Genomic DNA, 20,816 nt, shown 5'->3' on the forward strand with positions numbered 1-20,816 from the left:
GACTACAGATGAATATAAGGCCAATATTTACTTTTAATCTTGTTTATCTTCTAAGGTAAATATCTAGCTGTTTATCTGTTGAATATGTCATTACATTCAAAAGCTAAAGCTAGTTGCAAACTATCTCTGCTTTCTGTTTGGTGTTGAGCAGTAGGGGTTACACTGTAATATCTATCTTGAAATATTTCAAGATAGGTGTGATAATGATATTTCTGGCAATGTAGAAAAAAAAATACTGAAGCAGCACTTATACATTTTCCAGCCTCTTCTAATGAGCTACTGTCCCTGATGACACACTTTTTAATTTGAAGTGTGAATCTAATGAAACAAGGTGCTAGCAGCAGGAACAATATAGTGCAACAGTAGTGACACAACATAAATCAGGTGCAGCACAAAAGTAGTTTGAGTAGCTAGTTTTCCCAGGAAATCTTTGAAAATAAAGTAAATGCTTAACACTAAGTAATTTAACATGGTAGCAGATAGGGCTGTTCGATATGACGATATAAAAACGTCTATCGTTTCATTTTACGCTATCGTTTGTTTGGTGGTGTCGCAAAATAAACTATTTATAATATTTATAATGGGGGTGGGGGGGGAAATCAATACTGTGTAGTATCGTGATATTTTGTTTGCTAATAACGTATCGATACAGGGACAGCAGAAATCGATATTTTGTTACAAAAAAGGTTTTTGTGCTCTGACTTCAGAGCATGTTGATCAGCTCCTTTTTCTGAGCAAGAATCCTGACATTCCTTCACTGTCCAAATGTGTTTAACTTTTTTTTGGCAGCAATAAACATGACAGTTTACCTATTTTAATTTAAGACATGTTTTATTTTAATTAGGTTTAAAACTTTTTTATTTAATGTAAAATTATATTTTGTTTTAATTTACTTTCAAATTCTTCAGTTGCTGAATGGGCTGCATAGTTTTCATAAGTTGCATAGTTTAGAATAGCTATAATTGTACCAGATGGTTGCATTCAGTTAAGTTGGACTAGACTGTAATACAAACCGTTCAGTTTGTCAACAATAAAACTGAAATGAGAGAAAGACTGAGTGTGAGACTTTGATATTAGATATGAATATTGAGAAAGTTTACCTTTATCACAAATATGAATATCACAAAATATTTAAAAAAAATTGCAATAATATCGTATCGTGCGTTAAGTATTGTGATAATATCGTATCGTGGGATGTATGGTGATTCCCACCTCTAATTTATAATAATATTTTTTCATCATTCTGATGGTCACTGTAGTGGCTATATTAATTTCTCTCTTAAGTTCTCTTATATGTAATACAACCACACTACTGACGGAAGAGCGCCTGTTTTTATGCGTTGTTGTTAGCAACAGCGGCGGTAACACCTTCGCGTGTCCGCTTGTTTATGTTCCACATAAACCTTTCACAATAAAGCTCAAGATCCTGTTGAGACTTTTCAAAATAAATGGAATCACGTGAAAAAGTATGCAGATTATTTACAGATGAGAAGCAAAAAAAGAGCCGTCAGGTGCTAAAAAATAAACCTTAGACTCAAACGTTAGAACAGGCAACCCGCAGCATGCTGTGTAATAAATACAAAGAAAACGGCGGCCGTTACAACTTATGTCTAAAAATGTATAGTTTCATGCATCGGTTAAAACACTCGACTCCGGGTAAAGGACGCGCAGCTGGAAACACTTCCCGCAAGTCGAGCTGCCCGAGATTCACAGAATTTACAGAAAATGTTAAATTTTTGTGATTTATATCGTTATCAGGACGATAGAATTCTTATATCTTATATATATGAGATTTTGGTCATATCGCACAGCCTTAGTAGCAGATGGTGTTGGGCAGTTCCTGATAAGTTACAATGTTAAATTGCTTAACTTATCAGGAGCGGCCCAACACCATCACATAAAAACCTCCCACATCACCAACTGCGAGCATCTCCTTCTTTGTAGCCAGCTTTGACCTAAAGTGTTGAAACACATTTGTTGTTTCCTCGTTTTGCATGAATGGTTTTCTTGCATGTTGTTGCGCTGGGTTGTATAAGTAGCTCCTGTTTTACGTACTAAATCGTCATTGTAGGCTGTTGCTCTCACACACGCCTTGGCTTGTCTCGTTAGTCCATGCACTAGAGTATAAATGCATGCCACTGCTATAGCAATAATATCACAATACGACATTTTAATATCACATATCAAATTGATTGCGTTATTGTGAATGATGTTAGAGTCCTGATGGCCAGATAGAGAAATATACAGCACTGTACATTAAAACAAACAGCCTGTTGCACCGAACCAAAGCTGCTGGCAGAGAAAATTAAAGATTTTCTAACTCCCAACAGCAAACTACAGAGTTGAGTGCTTTTTTTTTTTTTTTTTAGGTGCAACACTATCTATTGTTAATGCAAAATATTGATTATACTTGCTTTGGTATGTAAGTAGATAATATTTTCCATCTAAAATTTTGAGGCACTTGAAGGTATATTTTGTTTCTAAATAAATTCAAGCCCTTTTGGTCTCCAGGACTTATTACACTGAGCACAACAACACAACACACACACAATAGGATGCGTGACTCATCATCAAATCTCTGTATCTTTCTTCCACAAATCAATTTGAACACTTTGCTCATCAGAAGGCTGGGAGGTATGAGGCTATGCGTGGTAGACATTAAAAAACAACAACAACAACAACAACATTTATACCCTGAAGTGAAGAGTTACAACATGCAAATGTGGGTAAACAGACACTAAACCAAAGTCTTTAAAAATAAAATCAAATTCTTTCAAAACCAGCAGCCTTGAATGAAACTTAAGGTTAATTTGTGTTTTCACAGCTGTTTTCAGTACAGACAAACCAACTTGTTTGATATATTAAACCTTCTCTTCTTACCTCTTCAAAGTTGCCCTCCATGGATTTGTATGCCAGCAGCAGGACGGACCTCATCAAGTCTCCCACCAGAATGAAATCTCCTTTGGTCTTCAGGTAAAGGGCCATGATATTGTTGTAGTGGTTACACTCGGTCCTCAGCTCCTTCTCGGCCGTCCACTCGTACAGACGGACCTTAAACAAACAAAAAGAGTGTATAATTGTTGGTTGTCAAGCTGCCAAAGATAAAAGCAGCAGTGATTAGCTTTAGCCATGTTTGATGAAGTGTATGACATTTTACTTCCACAATGCTATCACTCCAGATTGTGTGTGTGAGCATGAAGGCGAGGTGCTGATTGAGTACGTGAATTATAAGCTGCAACATTAATGAACATTAAACGGCTAATTACACTCGCAGTTTCATGCTGTCTGCACTAGCTAACAACTTTTTTTTAAATTAATGTGAGTCAAGCAATTGACAAAACAAAAAAATCAAGGGAGATTTCTGTGACCTAATTTCTACTCATGATGGTAAACTCAATAGAACAAAGACTAGCCGGTTTTATTTGGAATGATTATTATTATCATTATAGTCATCATCTATTGTTATTATTATTTCAAAAAATGTAACTACATGTAAAAAGTTTACATTACAACGACAACAAAGAAAACCAACAAAAACAAAACAACTTCATCCTTTATTCATTTAATGACGTTTTTTTTGTTTTACTTTTGGATCTATTTTTTTCTTTGGTTTTTATAGTTGAGTATAATTTAAAAACGTAATAAACATTTTAAAACTTTATTTACTCAGCTGTACTAGAGTTACTAAGAGGGAGAAAACAAACAAACAAACAAAAGAAAAAAGACGAAAAAAAGAGAACCAAAAAAAGATGGTTGCCCAGTGATTACATCAAATTTTTGTTGTTGTTGGAGACATTTTCAAGTAGCTGCAATCACCATGCAATATCCTCAACCTCTGGGTCACCAATTTTGATTACAAGATGATTGCACAGGTCGCTAGTCTCTAAACAATCACGGTCTCACGTCGATCTATTTTGTATTTGTATTCCTACGTTGCAATCAATCTGAATCAGTAATGACTCTTGACTGTTTGTCTTTGCAGTAGGGGACTCCACTCAGCTTGTAGTCCAATATAAGAACAAGATTTCTACTTCAGTCAGGAATTTCTTAAATTTCCAGAAAAAATTTAAATTATTTGTTTGTCCATATCAAGTTTGAGCAGAAATAAAGAGTGTAGTGCTAAAAAGACACTAAGGTGCAGAAAGAAAGATCCAAGTGTAAAAATCTGTAGTTTAAAAACAAAACAAACAAACAAAAAAGATAAGAAAAAATAAGAAAAACTGTCCAGTAAAAAATCCCAACCATTGTGCATAATGCTCTACTGAGGTTGTCACCATAAAGAAAAATTAATACTGCTTCCAGGATTGATTACCCTTTAATCACTGTTTATCTTTGGGAGCTAGAAGGTAAGTTTGATGTGGAAAGTTAGCTGCAGTGAGTGATGAGTTTCAATCTGAAACCCATCACTAAATCTTTGGATAAACATGACTTTCTAGCTTTTAATCCTTTTAATCTATCTATATCTTAGTGTGAATGAGTGTGGTATTACAAAAGAGTGGGGGGTGAGGCTGTTTCTTTCACACTGTATGTCAAGCAATCCTCATATTCATCCATGTGGGATCAAATGATTTAGATATTGAAGAAAAACTGCTAAGGAGGTAGTTTTTGTCACTTCCTGTCACAATCAAAGAAAGTCAAAGGTGGACTAAATGAAGCACACTGAGCAGTCTGACTGAAAAAGTATTTGTTTTGTATATTTGTCACACTTAAATTTTTCAAATCATCAAACAAATTAAATATAAGAAAACGATAATAAAAACAAAATGCTTTTTTAAGGGCCAAAAAATTCCCACCTACATGGCCCTGTGCAAAAACAGTTAACCCCCCTGTTTTAACATAAATCAACTCCAGCCACACCCAGGCCTGATTACTGCCACACCAGTTCTCAATCAAGAAATCACTTAAATTAGGACCTGCCTGACACAGTGGAGTAAAACAAAATTCTCAAAAGTGTGACAAATATTAAAAAGGAACTCAGGAAGGGGGCGAACACTTTTTGACACCACTGTATAACCTCTGCAAATTTAAAACGATAGGGCGATCGTGGGCTCAAGAGTTGGGAGTTCGCCTTGTAATCGGAAGGTTGCCGGTTCGAGCCCCGGCTCGGACAGTCTCGGTCGTTGTGTCCTTGGGCAAGACACTTCACCTACCGCCTACTGGTGTTGGCCAGAAGGGCCGATGGCGCGATATGGCAGCCTCGCTTCTGTCAGTCTGCCCCAGGGCAGCTGTGGCTACAACTGTAGCTTGCCTCCACCAGTGTGTGAATGTGAGAGTGAATGGGTGGATGACTGGACATGTAAAGCGCTTTGGGGTCCCTAGAGGGGACTAGTAAAAGCGCTATACAAATACAGGCCATTTACCATTAAAACGTTCACCACTAGGGGACAGCATTATATTCCTGGTTGTGTTGTGCTGGTTTTGTTTTAATTGTTTATTTTTAGGTCTATTCTCATTTCCTCATTCCAACGTCGGACATGAGAATGTGTTATTTTGTTCGCCTACATAAATGTTATATTAATTCAATGCTCCATCTTGTGCTACAAATTGATATTATATGAAAGTACAGCCTGGTCCCAGGTCACCTTCAGTTGATGTCTCTCCAGCACAATACAAAGAAGTTTTACAAAAGTATGCTTAACCCTTTAAAGCCGGTCGGAGCTGCACGCTCCATTTTGCGTAACTATTTTCAAATCCAGGTAGCACTGCAACCACATAAGCTAGCACAATAATTTTTTTTGCATATGAAACTGGAGGAATTGTACTTACATCTTATGCCATCAGCTTGTCCTAGGTCACAGTTTCCTTCCACATATAGCTTTGCAAAAATTGCATAAAAAGCGCTTGCAGCAACAAAAACATAATATTCCAGAAACACGCTTTGCCGGTCCGATCAGCTGTTCATAAGACTTACTACGTCCATCAGTGCGAACTTTCGCATTTCCGCCATGACCTACCCGAAACCGGAAGTGACGTCATTTTGTGGAAATGTAGTTTTTTACCATCGGGGCCTTATGAGCCTATACTGGTGTTTTTAAAAGTTATGTTTGACTTTATGACTTTCTGTGTCGTTTCTGGGATGCTTAGGAATCAAATTGCACTGCTGGAAATAGTTTATTTTGATGCATATGCTGTTTTTTTGCAAATTTGCATTATAATATTTATTTTCGTTTTTCATGCAGTATATAAAAATTGGTGTATTTCAAAAATAAAAATATGAAGACACTCATGTGGTGGGAAACTATTTTGTGCAACTTTTTTGTATTTACAGTTTTGAGGGATAAGCCTCTTAAATTTCTCCAATTAGAAATATATGTTAAAAAACAAAAACGATTTTCAATTTTTTGGTAGTTTATTGCAACTTTTTGCAATTTATGTAATTACTATGCACTTAATGCATACATATTATTAAAATTTGGGCTATAATGGTTGTATTGATGTATATCAACCTGAAATGCTCCCAAAAATGGCACTACAACATGTAAAAATATAAAGTAAGCTCTGGCGGACTTGGTTCTATGGTAGGTCTTAAAGGGTTAAGGAATAAACAGTTTAGAGTGTAAATGTTATATATATGTTATATATGTTATATAAGGGCCGAAAGTAAAGATTTAATTGTGCAAGCAAGTTTTTTCAGTAAAAGAAAAAAATAGAATCTGACAAATTAAAACAATTTAACCTTCAAGCTGCACTTTTCTTCAGGTCTTCAAGCATGACTATAAGAAAAAGTCAAGATTTTTCAAAGACCAGCTAAAAATACTAATGACCACTTACTGTGCTATTTATGCTGGCCAGCAATTTGCCATTGAACTCTACCATAGAGTAGACAGCTCCCTTCACCTCCTTTTCAGCAACGGTTTGGAGCTTACCTGAAGGAAAAAGCACAGTGTCTCCCAGTCAGTCTTGTGTTAACTTTCAAAGCATTAGACATGAAAGGTTGAGTTAAACTAGCTCCTACAAAAAAAAGTGACTACTGCTCAATTACTGAGAGATGTGGGAAAAAGTGAAGAAAGGAAGACAGATGCGTTCAGAATGAGGATAGGCAAAATGAAGAGTTGCAGAAGGATAAACGAAAGGCACGCAATGCACCTTGAGAGGGGCGCAGTGTGAAAGGAAATGAGAAGAATCAGTAGTGTCGAGAGGAGGAACGTCTGATAAGAAGTGATAAGAAAATGATTAAGTGAGGAGGGAAACAGGAGCGTGGCAGGACAAAGTGTTCGTGCGTGAAATACAGGACAGAGGGTGGAGAAGAGAAAATGAAAACAGGTGAAGGATGAAGAGAGCAAGGCAAAATGAGCCGGGCTGAGAAGGCAAATGGGATAAAGGTTGAAGAACAAGACAGAAAAGTGATTTTAGGTTTATTTGCTGCAAATGGAGAAACCTGAAGAACGTTTGGCTACTGACCGTCAGTGTAGTGGAAGACAATGATGCGTCCTTGCTTGGGCTCAGCCTCCTCTGGGTACACCATGGCGGTGCCGACGATAAAATACACAGACGGGTCTTTTCCCAGGCGACAAGACACCAGGCTGAGGGCATACTCACTGGGCAGGAACTGATGGGCATGCAGAACTGACAAATACACAAAATACGAATGACTTTGTTAGAAATGTAAAACAAGGAGAATGTTACTTGAATTTAAAGTTTTTGTTAATAGTTGAAGAATGAATCTCTTCACAAATGGAAACACTGTAACATTGCAATAAAAAATCAGACAAGGCAAGCATGAGTGGCCAAGCAGGTTTTTAACTACACTATAGAGGAAAAACTACTGCAATCGCTGCTATAATGTCCTTTCACAACACACAATGTCCACTTGAACAGTTAAGAAATATTATTTAAAAAGTATTTAAGACGTTATTAGTATTGTTAGTATATAAAAATCTACAGACAATATCCATGATGCGAACCTCTTTTCAGTTCACAACCTAATTGAAAAGCAGTGCCGCTGGATACTGTATAAACAACAGAAAATCAACACACACCACACCTGCCCAGATCTCCCCACCATCCTCTCACGTTGCTTCTTTTGAATCAGATTTATCTCGTTGAGGTGAGAGCTCAGGTTTATCTGAATATTGCAATCTCAGCAGCACATTACACCGGACTCAATGCTGTGCAGTAATTGTATAACACTGCACAATACAGTCATTAATAGATGTATCTATTTTAATCACATGTCCCACACATCCTCTGGTAATTGTTGACCCAGTTCAGCTCTCCATTTGTTGTTAATGGATGGCTTCATAATTAGACAGCATGCTTTTGTCTTCTCATCCAAATATCTTATAGCCAAGATGGAGGATCGCCTACAGCTTGTATACAGGTCTGTTTGATTGTTCTTGGCCATTTGTGTTTGATGCCAATTTTGATGTGGGACGCTGAACAAGATTTTCAGAATAATGTAGCAAACCGGGCTGAACCCCTGCATCTGTATACTATGAAGACAGGCATAATTTCTAATCTCCCTCGCTCTCTTTTTAGTTTTATTGCACCTGTCTAGAGAGGAAATTTTTCAATTTTATTGCTGCTTTTGCTCATTAACCTAGGCAGTGTAGGTGGAGGTAATTAATAAAATATAACTGCATACAAATCAGAATCTGCACCCTAATGCATCAAAATGTGTCTCCATATCTGATGGAAAACTCACAACATCTAAATAAGCAGTTATCTGATTGCACATTAATAAAGCAGAATGGGATGTGGACACAGTGTGCTGAACCAGTCCCTTATTTACATATTATTAACATATAACATACACTAATTTATGTGGGGATGGTCATGCCTGGGTATTTAAAAAAAGGCTTGGTGCAGTAAAATCTGCAATGCAAAACAGACTGAAGGAAATCCTGCCTGGGATTCAGCTTGAACACTGTTTGCATGACTCCCAAAAACCATTCAGTTATTTAATAAAGAGCCAGAGGTTTACTTTAGAAACAGAATGCCAAAACATTTATGTTTTATGAACCTTTTTACAATCATAGAACACAAAAAACCCACCATAAAAACACAAATATTTAAGCAGAAAATAAGATTAAATAAAAGAAAACAGCAACTTGTATTAGCAAATGATGACCATGCACCATATTGCCAACAATTTTACATTACTTTACTATTAGGGATGCACCGATACCGATACTGGTATCGGGGCCGATACTGTAAAATGCGTGTGTACTCATACTCGTAAAAGTTAACCGATACCATGAACCGATACCAACTTATTTCATTAATCAGAGGGTGGCTTGTCATTTCTGTTGTAGTTTTTTAGATTGGCCACTAGGGGGCCAATTATTATTTTATTTATTATTTATTTTATAATTTTTTATATTTTATTATTTATTTAATAATAATAATTTTGTTTGTTTGTTTACAATATGGACACTCTGCAATAATTTAAAAGTTCATTTTATTTGCAAACCTAATTTGTATTTATTTTATTCCAAACAGAAGTGTTTATTTATTATTCTGAAAGCTCGAGACAGTGCCAATAGTTCAGTGATATTTTGTAAAATTACAATGTGGAGACTCTGCAATAATTTAACAGAAGTGCTTATTTTTCACTTGAAATTTTTTTGTGGTCATTTTTATTAAGAGTTTATTTTTTATCGGCAGGGAATATAATAAAACCTGTCTTCCAAATAATTGTATTTGTGTGTGTGTGTGGTAGAAGTATCGTTTTTTTGTACTCTGTATCGGCAAGTACTCAGATCCAAGTATCGGTATCGTATCGGTTTGAAAAAATTGGTATCGTTGCATCCCTATTTACTATCATATGCTCCTAGTTCAAACGGAAATATATATTCTGCTGTCTCACCTTCAAAGGTGTGTTGATCCACAACCAGCAGATTGTGAACCTCCACCTCTTCCCCGAAAGAAGTCTCGTGGGGAGAAGTGCTGCTGGGGAAGAGCTTGCTGGAGCTCACACTGCTAGAGAGAGCCTAGAAGGATGCAGATTTATGAGATGGAACAAGCAAGAGAAGGGCAGACAAAGCCAAACACAGGTTTATAAAACAATTCAAATCCCCATTTCAACATGAGCTGTGTGAACAGCGCAGTCGGCACCATCTGTGGCAGCAGATGTGCAGCATTTTAAAATCAGGTAAACATCATTCTGGTCATCACATGTGAGAGGCGCTCTGGCAGTAAACGCAAACACAAATAAAAGTATACACCTGTCCCCTTGGAGAAGATAAAGAGCAATGCTGAGCGGGCATAACACATACTGCCAGTGTGGACGTTTCTGATTAGCTCTCCATGTGAGAATCCCTTTGAAAGTCTCATTCTACTATTTTTTTTTTCTTTCTTGTCAGCTAAAAAGTCGTCATCTGCATTTCGTATCAACAAATTAAACAAAAGCTGACTATGTTCCCTGTTGTTAAAATTTGATGTGAACTCTAAACTCTAACCAGATAAATTGAGCTTGACTGTGAGCAATAGTAAGAGTAAGAGATGACAATGGAATAAAGCAAATGCCCTAATCCTTCCTCATTCATTCACTCTGCTGCTTTCTAAATGGCTTTACAGGACAAACCCTTCAGGGTTCCTGCACCATCTGGAAATAAAAATTAATGTTTTTATATTAGACTTAGAAAATAACCTATTAATCATCATTTAGACATCATACATTCACTCTTATTGCTACTATATTATTTTTGTCACCTTTATTTTTATGACATGCGTAGTTAAATGCATGCCCTAGCGCCTATATGGTCACTGCCACTACATACAGGCAGTTTTATTTTAATGGGGCGAGACGGAATATCAACCAAAAATGAAAAACAAAAAACAAATTTTAAATCGATCTGATTGAATGAAGTGCTGCGGACAGATGAAATCAAAACCCAGTTCAACCTGCTGTGAGGAAATACGGATTATGAGCTAAAGAATAACATTCCCACAGTCAAGCACAGAGGTGGAAACATTATGCTTCGGGGCTGTTTTTCTCACAAGTTTACCGGATAACTTCAGTACACCGAGTAGCCAATGGATGGGGCTACGAACTGTCAAATCAAGGACGAGAACCTTTTTCTTTCACCGTGACAAGGACCCAAAACATACATACCACCACGGGAAGAAAGGAGTGGCTAAAGAAAAAAGACATTAAGGTCTAGAGGCCTAGCCAGTGACCAGACCATAATGTTATAGAAAAGGAGGAAGGAGCTAAAGCTTCGAGTTGCCAAGTGGCAGTCAAGAAACCTGCAGGATTTAGAGAGTTTTTCTAAAGAGGAGTGGGACAAATTCCCTTCTGAGATGTGTTACATGTTGACTTAAAGCTTGCACTCTAAACTAAACACCTGCTGTTTCTTTTTACTCATGTGAACCACCACCTCCGCCAAAACAAATTACTGACAAGTTTATTTCTTGTCAAGGCAAATGTTATGGCATCATACCGTTTTACCATCACATTTGAACATAGATACCATGGTTTGCTGTTCTCTAGCCAGTACAACATGCTTTCTCTTCACACTGAAAGCCAAAAACTCCCTGTTGTTATCTAATTTGTATATTTAAAATGCTAAAGTTTTCTATGACAAACCTGACAATGGCTCAGTAGTTGATTACTTCAATTATGTTGTTAGGTTAGTGTTTAATTAACAGCTCCCATTAATGCATTCTAAAATAAATAGATGTGATCAAAACATGAGAAGAACAAAAACACATTTACTTTCTGACTTCTCTAAACTCAACATAGCAACATTTCGAACCTTTTAAAGCTTGCATGCAGTATTGTTAATCTCTGAACAGGAAACCCTTTACTGTAACAGCTTCAGTTACGCTCAGATTACAATTATCAGGTTGTGATTAAGCAAAGTGTAACACTGAATACCATAGGAGTAAGATTTTAGACTCCTAGCTGAGAAATTTGGGCTACAGTGGTCCTCGCAGGTAACAAACAAGACAAAACATTTGGCGTCTTGACAGCTCACAGATTCATTTTATGAACAATATTCTCAGTCAGTGTGCCTGGCTAGATAAGAGTGCAGAACAAACAAGCCCTGTGGTGTTTATCATCCAAACAACAGGGAGGTACCGCACCTGAGTGCTCGCGCTGGGTCGTACAGCAGATGTGGTGCCGCTCACATCCTGAATCTCCACTCTGCTGGACAGAACTCCGAAACACTGGGAAACCTCCTGGTAACAGATCCGTCTGAGTGAGAAAAGACAGTGATAGAAACACGTTAGTGAATATGAAAAGAGCAAATGGGTAAACAGGATGGAAAAAAAAAGCACCTAGGGGAGCCTGCTTTGTGTTTTCTGACTTGATAACATAACCTTATCAATAACCTAACCTGATAGCCTTTATCAAATGATATTAAGCCATGGCTATCACTTAAAAGATTGGAGAAAAAAAGAATGACAAAAAATGATCCAGTGTATGTAACAAAACCAGTGTGAGAAAGTGGTTAGAACAAATGGGCACTGCAAATATGAAGAACAAACAGCATTATTTGTACAGATGATGGATGTGAAATGCTCATTTCAAGTTCAGTTCTAACTCAATATTTGACTGACCTTGGAGATTCATACAGGGGAACAGTGCGAATGTGGAGTTTCTGAATCTCATCGATGGTTCCAATAGTCAGAGTGCTGTTGTTGGCCAGAGCCAAACTGTGATGAAAAAAGCAGCATTAGTAAGGAGCGAGAAAAGAGGCAAAATACACCCACTATCTGCAAATCAAAAAGTGGGATTGTATGCATCTTTAATCAAAAGAGGCTACATCTGAGTCAGCTCTGTCAGCTAGAGGATCAAAACAAAAGACGTCAAGGGCTTACGGCTACCAACTCTTCAGAGCACAGAAAAGAAAACAGATAAATTTCCCATAAAACCACACACTGATAAAATATGAAGGGAAGAAAAGTTCTGCTGCTGACCTGTCGGGGTAGCCCTCAGAGTTGAGTGGGCACATATAATTGACCTCCTTGAGGTTGACATTGGAGAACACCAGCTTGTGGTTGGAGGAATAGATAACAGTGGGTCGGTCAGAGCAGGCAAAGACATTGGAAGTGGACAGGGATCTGAAGGTCCTCAGCACAGTGGGCTGTGTACCAAGAGTGACCTTCTTACGCTCGCTTAGGGCACCTAGGAAAAGGAAACGAGATCAAACCACAGACTTGAAACAGCTTGAGAAATGGGTCTACATCCGTATTTGGGTCAAAAGAGCCTTTTGCCAAGTTCCTTTAAGCCACCCAGAAAGATGTACTGAGAGCGCATCCTCTGCCAAAGCAAATGCTCTATCAGGGGGTTCACGAAATTCAACTTGGTAGTTTTTGTTGATCTCGCTGGCATTAAGTATTAATGCTTTGCCTTTGTGTTCTCCTTGTGTACGTTGCTTTTAATGCTCACCAAACCATTCAGTGGCCCCATGAGGTCTGAATAAAAGCATCGCCTTAATTACGTTTCACCACTCCATTCAGTTTTTTCTTTATCTTTTGTACAGCCAGTAGTTATAACAGCAGTATACAGAGAATAACCTGCACAGGCGTTGGCCTTTAATTTGACTGAATTACTGAACCATATTTATATGAACACACATATATTATTTATTTATTTGCATAGAGATAAAATCTGAAAAATCCTGTCTTAAAGTAAGGCTGAAAAGCTAGTTTACACATTGATTAGCTCCAGACTGTTGTAAATCATTATTATCTGGTCACTCTAAAAGCTTGAAAAGCCATCAGCTGATTCAGAACGTTACAGTGATTGTACTAACTGGGACTAGAGAGAGAGAGAGAGCATATTTTTCTCCCATTTTAGCTTCTCTGCATTGGCTCCCTGTTAAATTAAGAATATAAAATCTTCCTCAAGTGCAAAATCTTGAATAATCTGACCCCATCATATCTTAAAGACCTTATAGTACCTTATTATCCTAACAGAGTACTTCGCTTTCAAACTACTGGCTTTGTAGTTCAAATTTCATAAGACTATAATGGAGGGTAGAGCCTTCATCCTTTACGCCCCTCCTCTGTGGAAGCAGATCCCAGTTTGGATTTGGGAGACAGGCACCCTCTACTTTTAAGATTAGGCTTAAAACTGTCCTTTTTAACAAAGCTTAAAATTAGGCCTGGATCAGGTGACTCAGGGGAATCTTTGTGATGTGTTTGTAAATGAAATATGGCATCTTTGAACTGCTGGTCTGACAAAACAAGCAATTAGAAAATGTATCTTTGCACTTTAATGGACCTCATAATTTCCACAATCAGTAATGAACACGTTAACAAACTGCCTCCCCATTGGACTACATCTCAGCACATGCCTACATTTCACTGTAGAGGCAGAACAGATTAAGTCTTGATTAAGAGGCATTAATGGATTTAAATGTTCTGATTGGTTGTGACGTACATAACAGTCATTATTCTAATACAGTAATAAAGAATAAAAATCAAAAACTTACAAAGATCGCTGTAAAACACTGCCAGATGTGTTTGGGTAAATCAGACAGTGATAATGCATGCAGCTATTTAAAATTCAAAAACAGACACCTGAAAATCAGTTTTACTTTCGTCTGGCAGCAGTTCAGGACTATTCAACTACATTTACATCAAATGACTGCACCGCCTGTGATAACAGTTGTATAATGTCTTCTGGGGCTTTTAAATTCACTTTTTTTTTTTTTACTTCTGAAATGACCTCAACTGGGTATCTTGACTGCATGATATCATTTCAGTGACACCATCCAGTCGTATTCTGGGCTCGGAGATTATGCACTAGAAAGAGCTGAGCATTTAGCAGGCAGGGAATGTTTATTAGAAGGAAATACTAACATGTTGAAAGTGCAGGATGATGAACTGGTCATGAAGCCTGAGACCTAAAATTCAGAGGTTACCAGCCGAAGCAGCTTTTATTTTAACTAGCAATATCAGAAATACTACATTAATGTTAAGCAAGCTACCAGAGAGCCCTTTCTCTATAACATGGTCAAATTCGTTTGATCTGATGTGAATGACGCAGCATACTAAATGAAAACCGAGGTAATTAGTGGAAAGTCTTTGCTAGTCCTCAGTGCGTAACATTAGCTAATGCACATATAAACAGTCATTGGACTTTACTGAATTGCACAGCATCTTTTCAGGACCAAAAAGCAGACGGTTAAACACAGAAAAGCATTTATTGTCTCATTCTCAAGTCCTCCTTTTACAATGCCAAAGTTTAAAAGCAGACCATATCTAACCAAATCACATTTGATTATGTGTCATAACTAAATTATAACTTTTTAAATAAACAACACCAACTCATATCAACTCAAACTCAAACTATATAATTTATATAATAATACATTTAAATATATCCATCTCATGTCAGAGGCCCTTTAATATTTCTATTCCTCTGGCCACACTTGGCCTTGATGTAGGCTGCCTTGGTCCTGTCTGTGAAACTGCTGCTTTTTTCTGCCTTTACCACGTTGAAAATCTTTAACAGTTCAATGACAGCCTTTCAATCAAACTTATAACACAGCTTTCTTCAGGCAGTAGAGTTTCTGAACCAACACATCCAAATATAGTGCTGGCAGTTACGCAAGTCGACAAGAAATGATCAACTAAAAATGAAAATGCTCACAGACGGCTGCCTGTGGCCCAGCCTGAAGGTCCTTATCAGTCTGGAGAAGTCTGAGAAGCTCTCGTCTAAAGATTGTAGCGGTAACAGTGAGAAGGACCTACCAGTCTGCAGATCCAGACCAAAGTAAAAGAGTGCTCCATCTCCCAGGGCACACAGCAGGTAGTAGCTCCCCTCAAAGGTGGTCATTAGGATGGAGCGGGGAATGATTTCTGAGGACACACACAAACAAGTGGTTTATTTTTGCTGTACTCTGGAGTCACTGGTTCTATACTAAAGTGATAAATGTCTGTAAAAATACCTCCGTCAGAAAAATCAATCAGGTTTATTCAGACTCTGTGGTAACGTTAAAAGAAACAACATTTGAATGCTTCAGGATAAATATAAAGAGTTCAGTTTTGTTCAGTTTCCCAAACACCGGTTTCTTTGACTGCAGGCCAGTTACATCAAAACAACTTTGGCTCTGATTAAGTGCTTATCGGCTGACTCACCAAAAAGCACCACTGTTCAGATTGAAGTGTACAAAATGAAAAGGGGGACATATTTCCATGGAAATGTACATCAATTATTTTTAGCTGAGCAGGACAAATGATTAAAGTTCAAACATGAAGATGTACTCTGAAGGACATGCATAGAAGGTCTAAAACACAATCAATGTAACAAAGCTAACATAGCTTAAGGGCAGGAGTGGGACGAAGTATTGAAATTCTGCTTCCACCGATAGATCTAAAAATGTCAACATGTTGAGTATTACAGTACTGTGCAGAAATCTCAAGCCACCCTTATTTCTTTATGGGATGCTAGGAAAATATGTGCAATGATTTATTGAAACATGTCCAAACATGCATGGAAAGACAGTATTAAGGCAAAAATAGTGGCATATCTACCTCTATTTTTCAACACAACCTGTACTCTCTCTTGCACAAGCTTTCCTTCAAGAAGTCTTCAAGAATAGTTCTCCAGGCTTCTTAAAGGACATAAAGCTCTTCTTTAGATGTTGGCTTCCTTTTGTTCTGTTCTCTGTCAAGACACAGCCATCCTGGGCCCAGCGCCGTATGAATGCGCTGGATGAATAGCTGCAGGGCAGGATGGATGTGTCTGGATCAGCTTACTTCTCACCCCTGTTGCTTGTCATGTGCTTCATGATGTTGTACTGTGGATATTTATGTGCTCTTTGTGCAGAGGAGTTTTTTTTTTTTTGTTTTCTGTTCTCATGCTGTCCACCCATAGGTGCCCAGCATGAGTACAGTTCTCTTTTTTTCCCCCTCCTCATCTTGCCCATTGTATTTTACATTTCAGTGTTTTTCCATAATACTACCGGTCTCCGACCTGTCTTCCCATGTGATGCCTGTGTTGTGTATGTAAGGTTGGGGGGTCCCATTTCGCTGCAGGGCAACTTGCATGTGACAAATAAAGGCTTTCTTGAGATGATTCCACACTGCTTCAATGAAGTTGTGGTCTGGGCACTGGGGAGGCCAGTCCATGACTCACACTGTTCCACTGTGTGTTTTTCTTTTTAGACATACTTTTACTTTTCAGAATGGCCCTTTATTGTCATTGTACACATACAATAAAGCACCTTTCTACCATCAGTTCCATTAATATTAATAAAATCTCCAACATCACTGGCTGAAAGGTAGCTCCTAACCATTGCTGCAGATACTGTTGCACCTCTCTTCTGACCTGCTCATATTAATGAAAATGATTTGAACCAACATTTCAAATTGGGATTCGTCACTCCATAAGACCCTTGTCACAGATTTTCAATTCTTGTGTTCTTGTCAGCATTTTCTCTTTGCTTGCCTTCCATAAGAACAGTTTCTTCACACCAGCCCTGAGACCATTCCTGATGAAGCTGCAGTGAACAGCAGATGGATCAACTGATTGTAGATTTTAGGCCTGGAACAACTTCTTGACTACATTTCCAGAATTTTATGAGAACACGCTGCAAACCATGCTGAGATAAGCAAAGTTTTCAGTTAATAGTTCTTTAGAATCTGATTATCTAACTCTGCTATCGTTGGCATTTTTCATAGGTTCAACTAAAAAAAGAAGAAAAGAAAAGGGAACAAATTAAGAGTTTTTGCAACAGGATGCTAGTAACAAAGTGGCTAAAGATACAATATCTAATTGAATCTAATTCTGTCAAATTGTCCGTTACGTCTAGACACAACACTGGATCTTTAAAGGACACCAATAATGAGGGGTGGCTCAAGACTTTTGCACAGTATTGTATATTAGCTACGAGTTTAAACTCTGCAGTCAGACTGTAGTTTGTATGGCAGTAGGCAAAAAAAGTGTAAAAAGTTTGTTCACTGAGCATCTGTCAATCAAACACAGTTGGAAAATAAAGTGTGACACTGTGGGAAAGACCGTGGAGTTGTTCTTTGTGGAAAGTAAGAGGCCTGCCAGTGCCAGTTCACTGTTATAAATTATTTTTTTTCCAGTAACTGCTGACTTTTTCAAAAGTTCAACCCAAAAAGTATTCAAGTCCTCTCTTGCATACTTTAAACATTCCAAGTTTAAATTCTTCTCAAGTGTTTAAGTGGTGCAGTAAATGCATTTAGATTAGCAGCATATTTAATGGTTAAGTACTCATCAAGTACTTGCTAAAATGAGCTGCTTCATGTGAGATGCCATTTACATCTATTAAACTGGAAACTGGAGATACAATCCATTTCACTGAAGCCATTACTGCACTATTATGGACCCATGCCTTGGAGTGATTTATTAAAATTCTTAAAGCAATAGTTTCACTATTTGTTTTGTTTTGTCCAGTTCTGTCCAGTCAAAAATCAACATGTTTCAGCCTGCTTATTTTTGAGCACAAAAACCAACAACTAGCTGTTTCAGACGTCAGTTTCTGTAGGAGTATTTCTTAGCTGGGAGCAGTTGAAGGCAACAAGAGAAGAGTTACTGCTCTCATATAAAAAAAACTTAATATAAAAAGTTCATTCCTGAACTTTTAAAAGGTGCTAGTAGGCTTTTTTTTTTTTTACCATTTGACAAAGCCAGGCTATCATTTTCTCCCATGTTAAGCTTAGTATCTAACTCAACTGTTTGTTGGATTTGACTTTTTCCCCCCAACCATCACAGACCTAAATTGAAGAAATGTAAGATTTTTTTTAGAGAGACCCACATCTCTTCAAATAAACCATGCGCATAAAAAATGGAACCAGTTCAGTAAATCAATGTGAACCAAAGTATTTTATATTGTTTGCCTTTTCTGTGGCAGGTACGTTTGAGAAATTCTGTAAAAACAGCTTCCTCAAATGAAGTTTGTTCCTGTTTCAGTATTCTTAATATTATTTTTGCTATCAAATCTTATTGGGATTAGGCTTTTGCTTAATAATTTTACAACACTCATGTTAGTAAATTACTGTGGTCACAGTGATATTGAGACCTCAAAGTTCACGTTATTCATACTTTCTGAGAACGGTTCAGGAATTGCTGCTTTTGTACAATTGTGCGGACCATGTATGCAACACAAATATACTTGAATGACATTATTTCCATCGACATCTCTCTCCACAAGCCACTAACAACTTTCCACTGCTCCTGTCTGGGTAATCTGCTTCTCATTTCTCTCACCTCCACCGAGCATTTCCTTGTGCAGGGCTGTGAAACAGGGTAGTTTGAGCACACGGGCTGAGATGTCGGTCCAGAGTCCCACAGCACAGAGCGGTGACTCACCGCCACCCTCCCCAAGAGGTGTGATGTCCAAGCAGGCGACCTCATGCTCCATTTCTGTGGTACTGAGAAAGGTGAGGAGGATTTGAGAAAACAGTAGCAAGCTGCCCTGCAAATTGTGAAAAGAAGTGTGACCAAATTTGGCATGCACAGACAAACACACACACACACACACACACACACACACACACACACACACACACACAAACACCTGCCTAAAATAGCTAATGGGATAATTGTGTTACTGACACGGAGAAGAAGTTCTAATCAATTTTTCCTCAATGTGAGATACAAACTGAGAAATGTTACACTGATAAGTATGAGTCAGTTTAACACCAGCTAAAATTGCCAGACAACCAAACAACCAACCTTATTCAATTCAGAGTAATGGTTGGTGTTGTAGAGGAAGAGGCAGTGTACATTTTGACCAGGTCAATCACACTAGTCCAGGAATCTGCAACCTTTAACACCCAAAGAGCCATTTGGACCCGGTTTCCACGCAAAAGAAAACACTGGGAGCCGCAAATACTTTGCCATCTAAAATGAAGATAACACTATATATTGTTTTTTACCTTTATGCTTTGTGTGAACAACTAAGGTGTGTTGCTTATAAAATCCATGAAGTGCTACAGAGAAAATTACATTTTATTTATGTATTTAACACATTTTGAACTCTTAAAGAAATATAACAAAAGGAAAGACACCCAGCTGAACGAAAATGATCCAGCAAACAAAAACTGCTGTGAGCCACCACCCTTATATCGCCTTTGGGCTTTTGGAGCCTTGACCTGACTTTTAAAAAATAAGTGGAAAAAAAGCATTATGCTGCTAAAAGATGAAAAATAGATATTTGCAAAATTCTGCCTAAATATGTATTTTACCTGGTTTATGTGTGTGGCGGGGCATGGTCTGCGGCGCCGCTGCAGGGGAGGTGGACGCGGCGGGGCGTGGACGCGGCGGGGCGTGGACGCGGCGGGGCGTGGTCTGCGGCGCCACTGCAGGGGAGGTGGACGCACCTGAGCGGGACCCGCAATCATGCCTCGCCGCCTTTACGTCTGTGCCATCTATGCTGTTGTGTTGGTGTGTGTCGGGCTGTGAGCTGAAAAGCTAGAGGCTGTATGCGTACAGTGATCTTTATGCAGGACTGTAAGCTGTCATCTATGAGGCGTGAGCGGTGTTTGTTTTTAACATAGTTCACGGTGGAGAACAGCTGCTGACATAATGTGGATCCGAAGATCCGTATTTGGCCTACCTGGGGTTGAAAGTCTCGATAAATGCACAACGTTTCGGCGGGTACACCGGCTTCCGCCAGTGTGACGCTTATTTTGAGTAGAGATGGCACGATACCACTTTTTTATGTCCGATACCGATATCATAAATTTGGATATCTGTCGATACCGATATGAATCGAATATAGTGTGTTTTTTAATCAATAAAACGTTTTTTTTAATATCTTGCTGCATTTTGTATAAGTTTATACTCAAGTTTAAATAAATAACAACACTAAAGCTATTCTGTTATACCTGTATGTAAAAAATACAACAAAATATTTCATAGTTCAGCAATACTGATCAATCTA

The 20,816-nt window shown here is 38.1% G+C and overlaps 1 protein-coding gene across 1 annotated transcript in view; it reads right to left on the minus strand.

The window, feature by feature from the left end:
* The window catches only part of ddb1 (damage-specific DNA binding protein 1), a 55,427-nt gene that overhangs the window by 9,894 nt on the left and 24,717 nt on the right, over positions 1 to 20,816 (minus strand). The window contains exons 14-22 of the mRNA XM_006793817.3: positions 19,139 to 19,302; positions 15,652 to 15,759; positions 12,868 to 13,075; positions 12,508 to 12,603; positions 12,031 to 12,142; positions 9,809 to 9,932; positions 7,402 to 7,566; positions 6,772 to 6,866; positions 2,881 to 3,051 (exon numbers count right to left, since the gene is read on the minus strand). Of these exons, the coding sequence (XP_006793880.1) occupies positions 2,881 to 3,051; positions 6,772 to 6,866; positions 7,402 to 7,566; positions 9,809 to 9,932; positions 12,031 to 12,142; positions 12,508 to 12,603; positions 12,868 to 13,075; positions 15,652 to 15,759; positions 19,139 to 19,302 (1,243 nt within the window). The remainder of the gene's footprint in view (positions 1 to 2,880; positions 3,052 to 6,771; positions 6,867 to 7,401; positions 7,567 to 9,808; positions 9,933 to 12,030; positions 12,143 to 12,507; positions 12,604 to 12,867; positions 13,076 to 15,651; positions 15,760 to 19,138; positions 19,303 to 20,816) is intronic.

This window comes from Neolamprologus brichardi, chromosome 1, assembly GCF_056152115.1.
Source record: "Neolamprologus brichardi isolate AB-2024 chromosome 1, ASM5615211v1, whole genome shotgun sequence".
Taxonomy (NCBI): Eukaryota; Metazoa; Chordata; class Actinopteri; order Cichliformes; family Cichlidae; genus Neolamprologus; species Neolamprologus brichardi.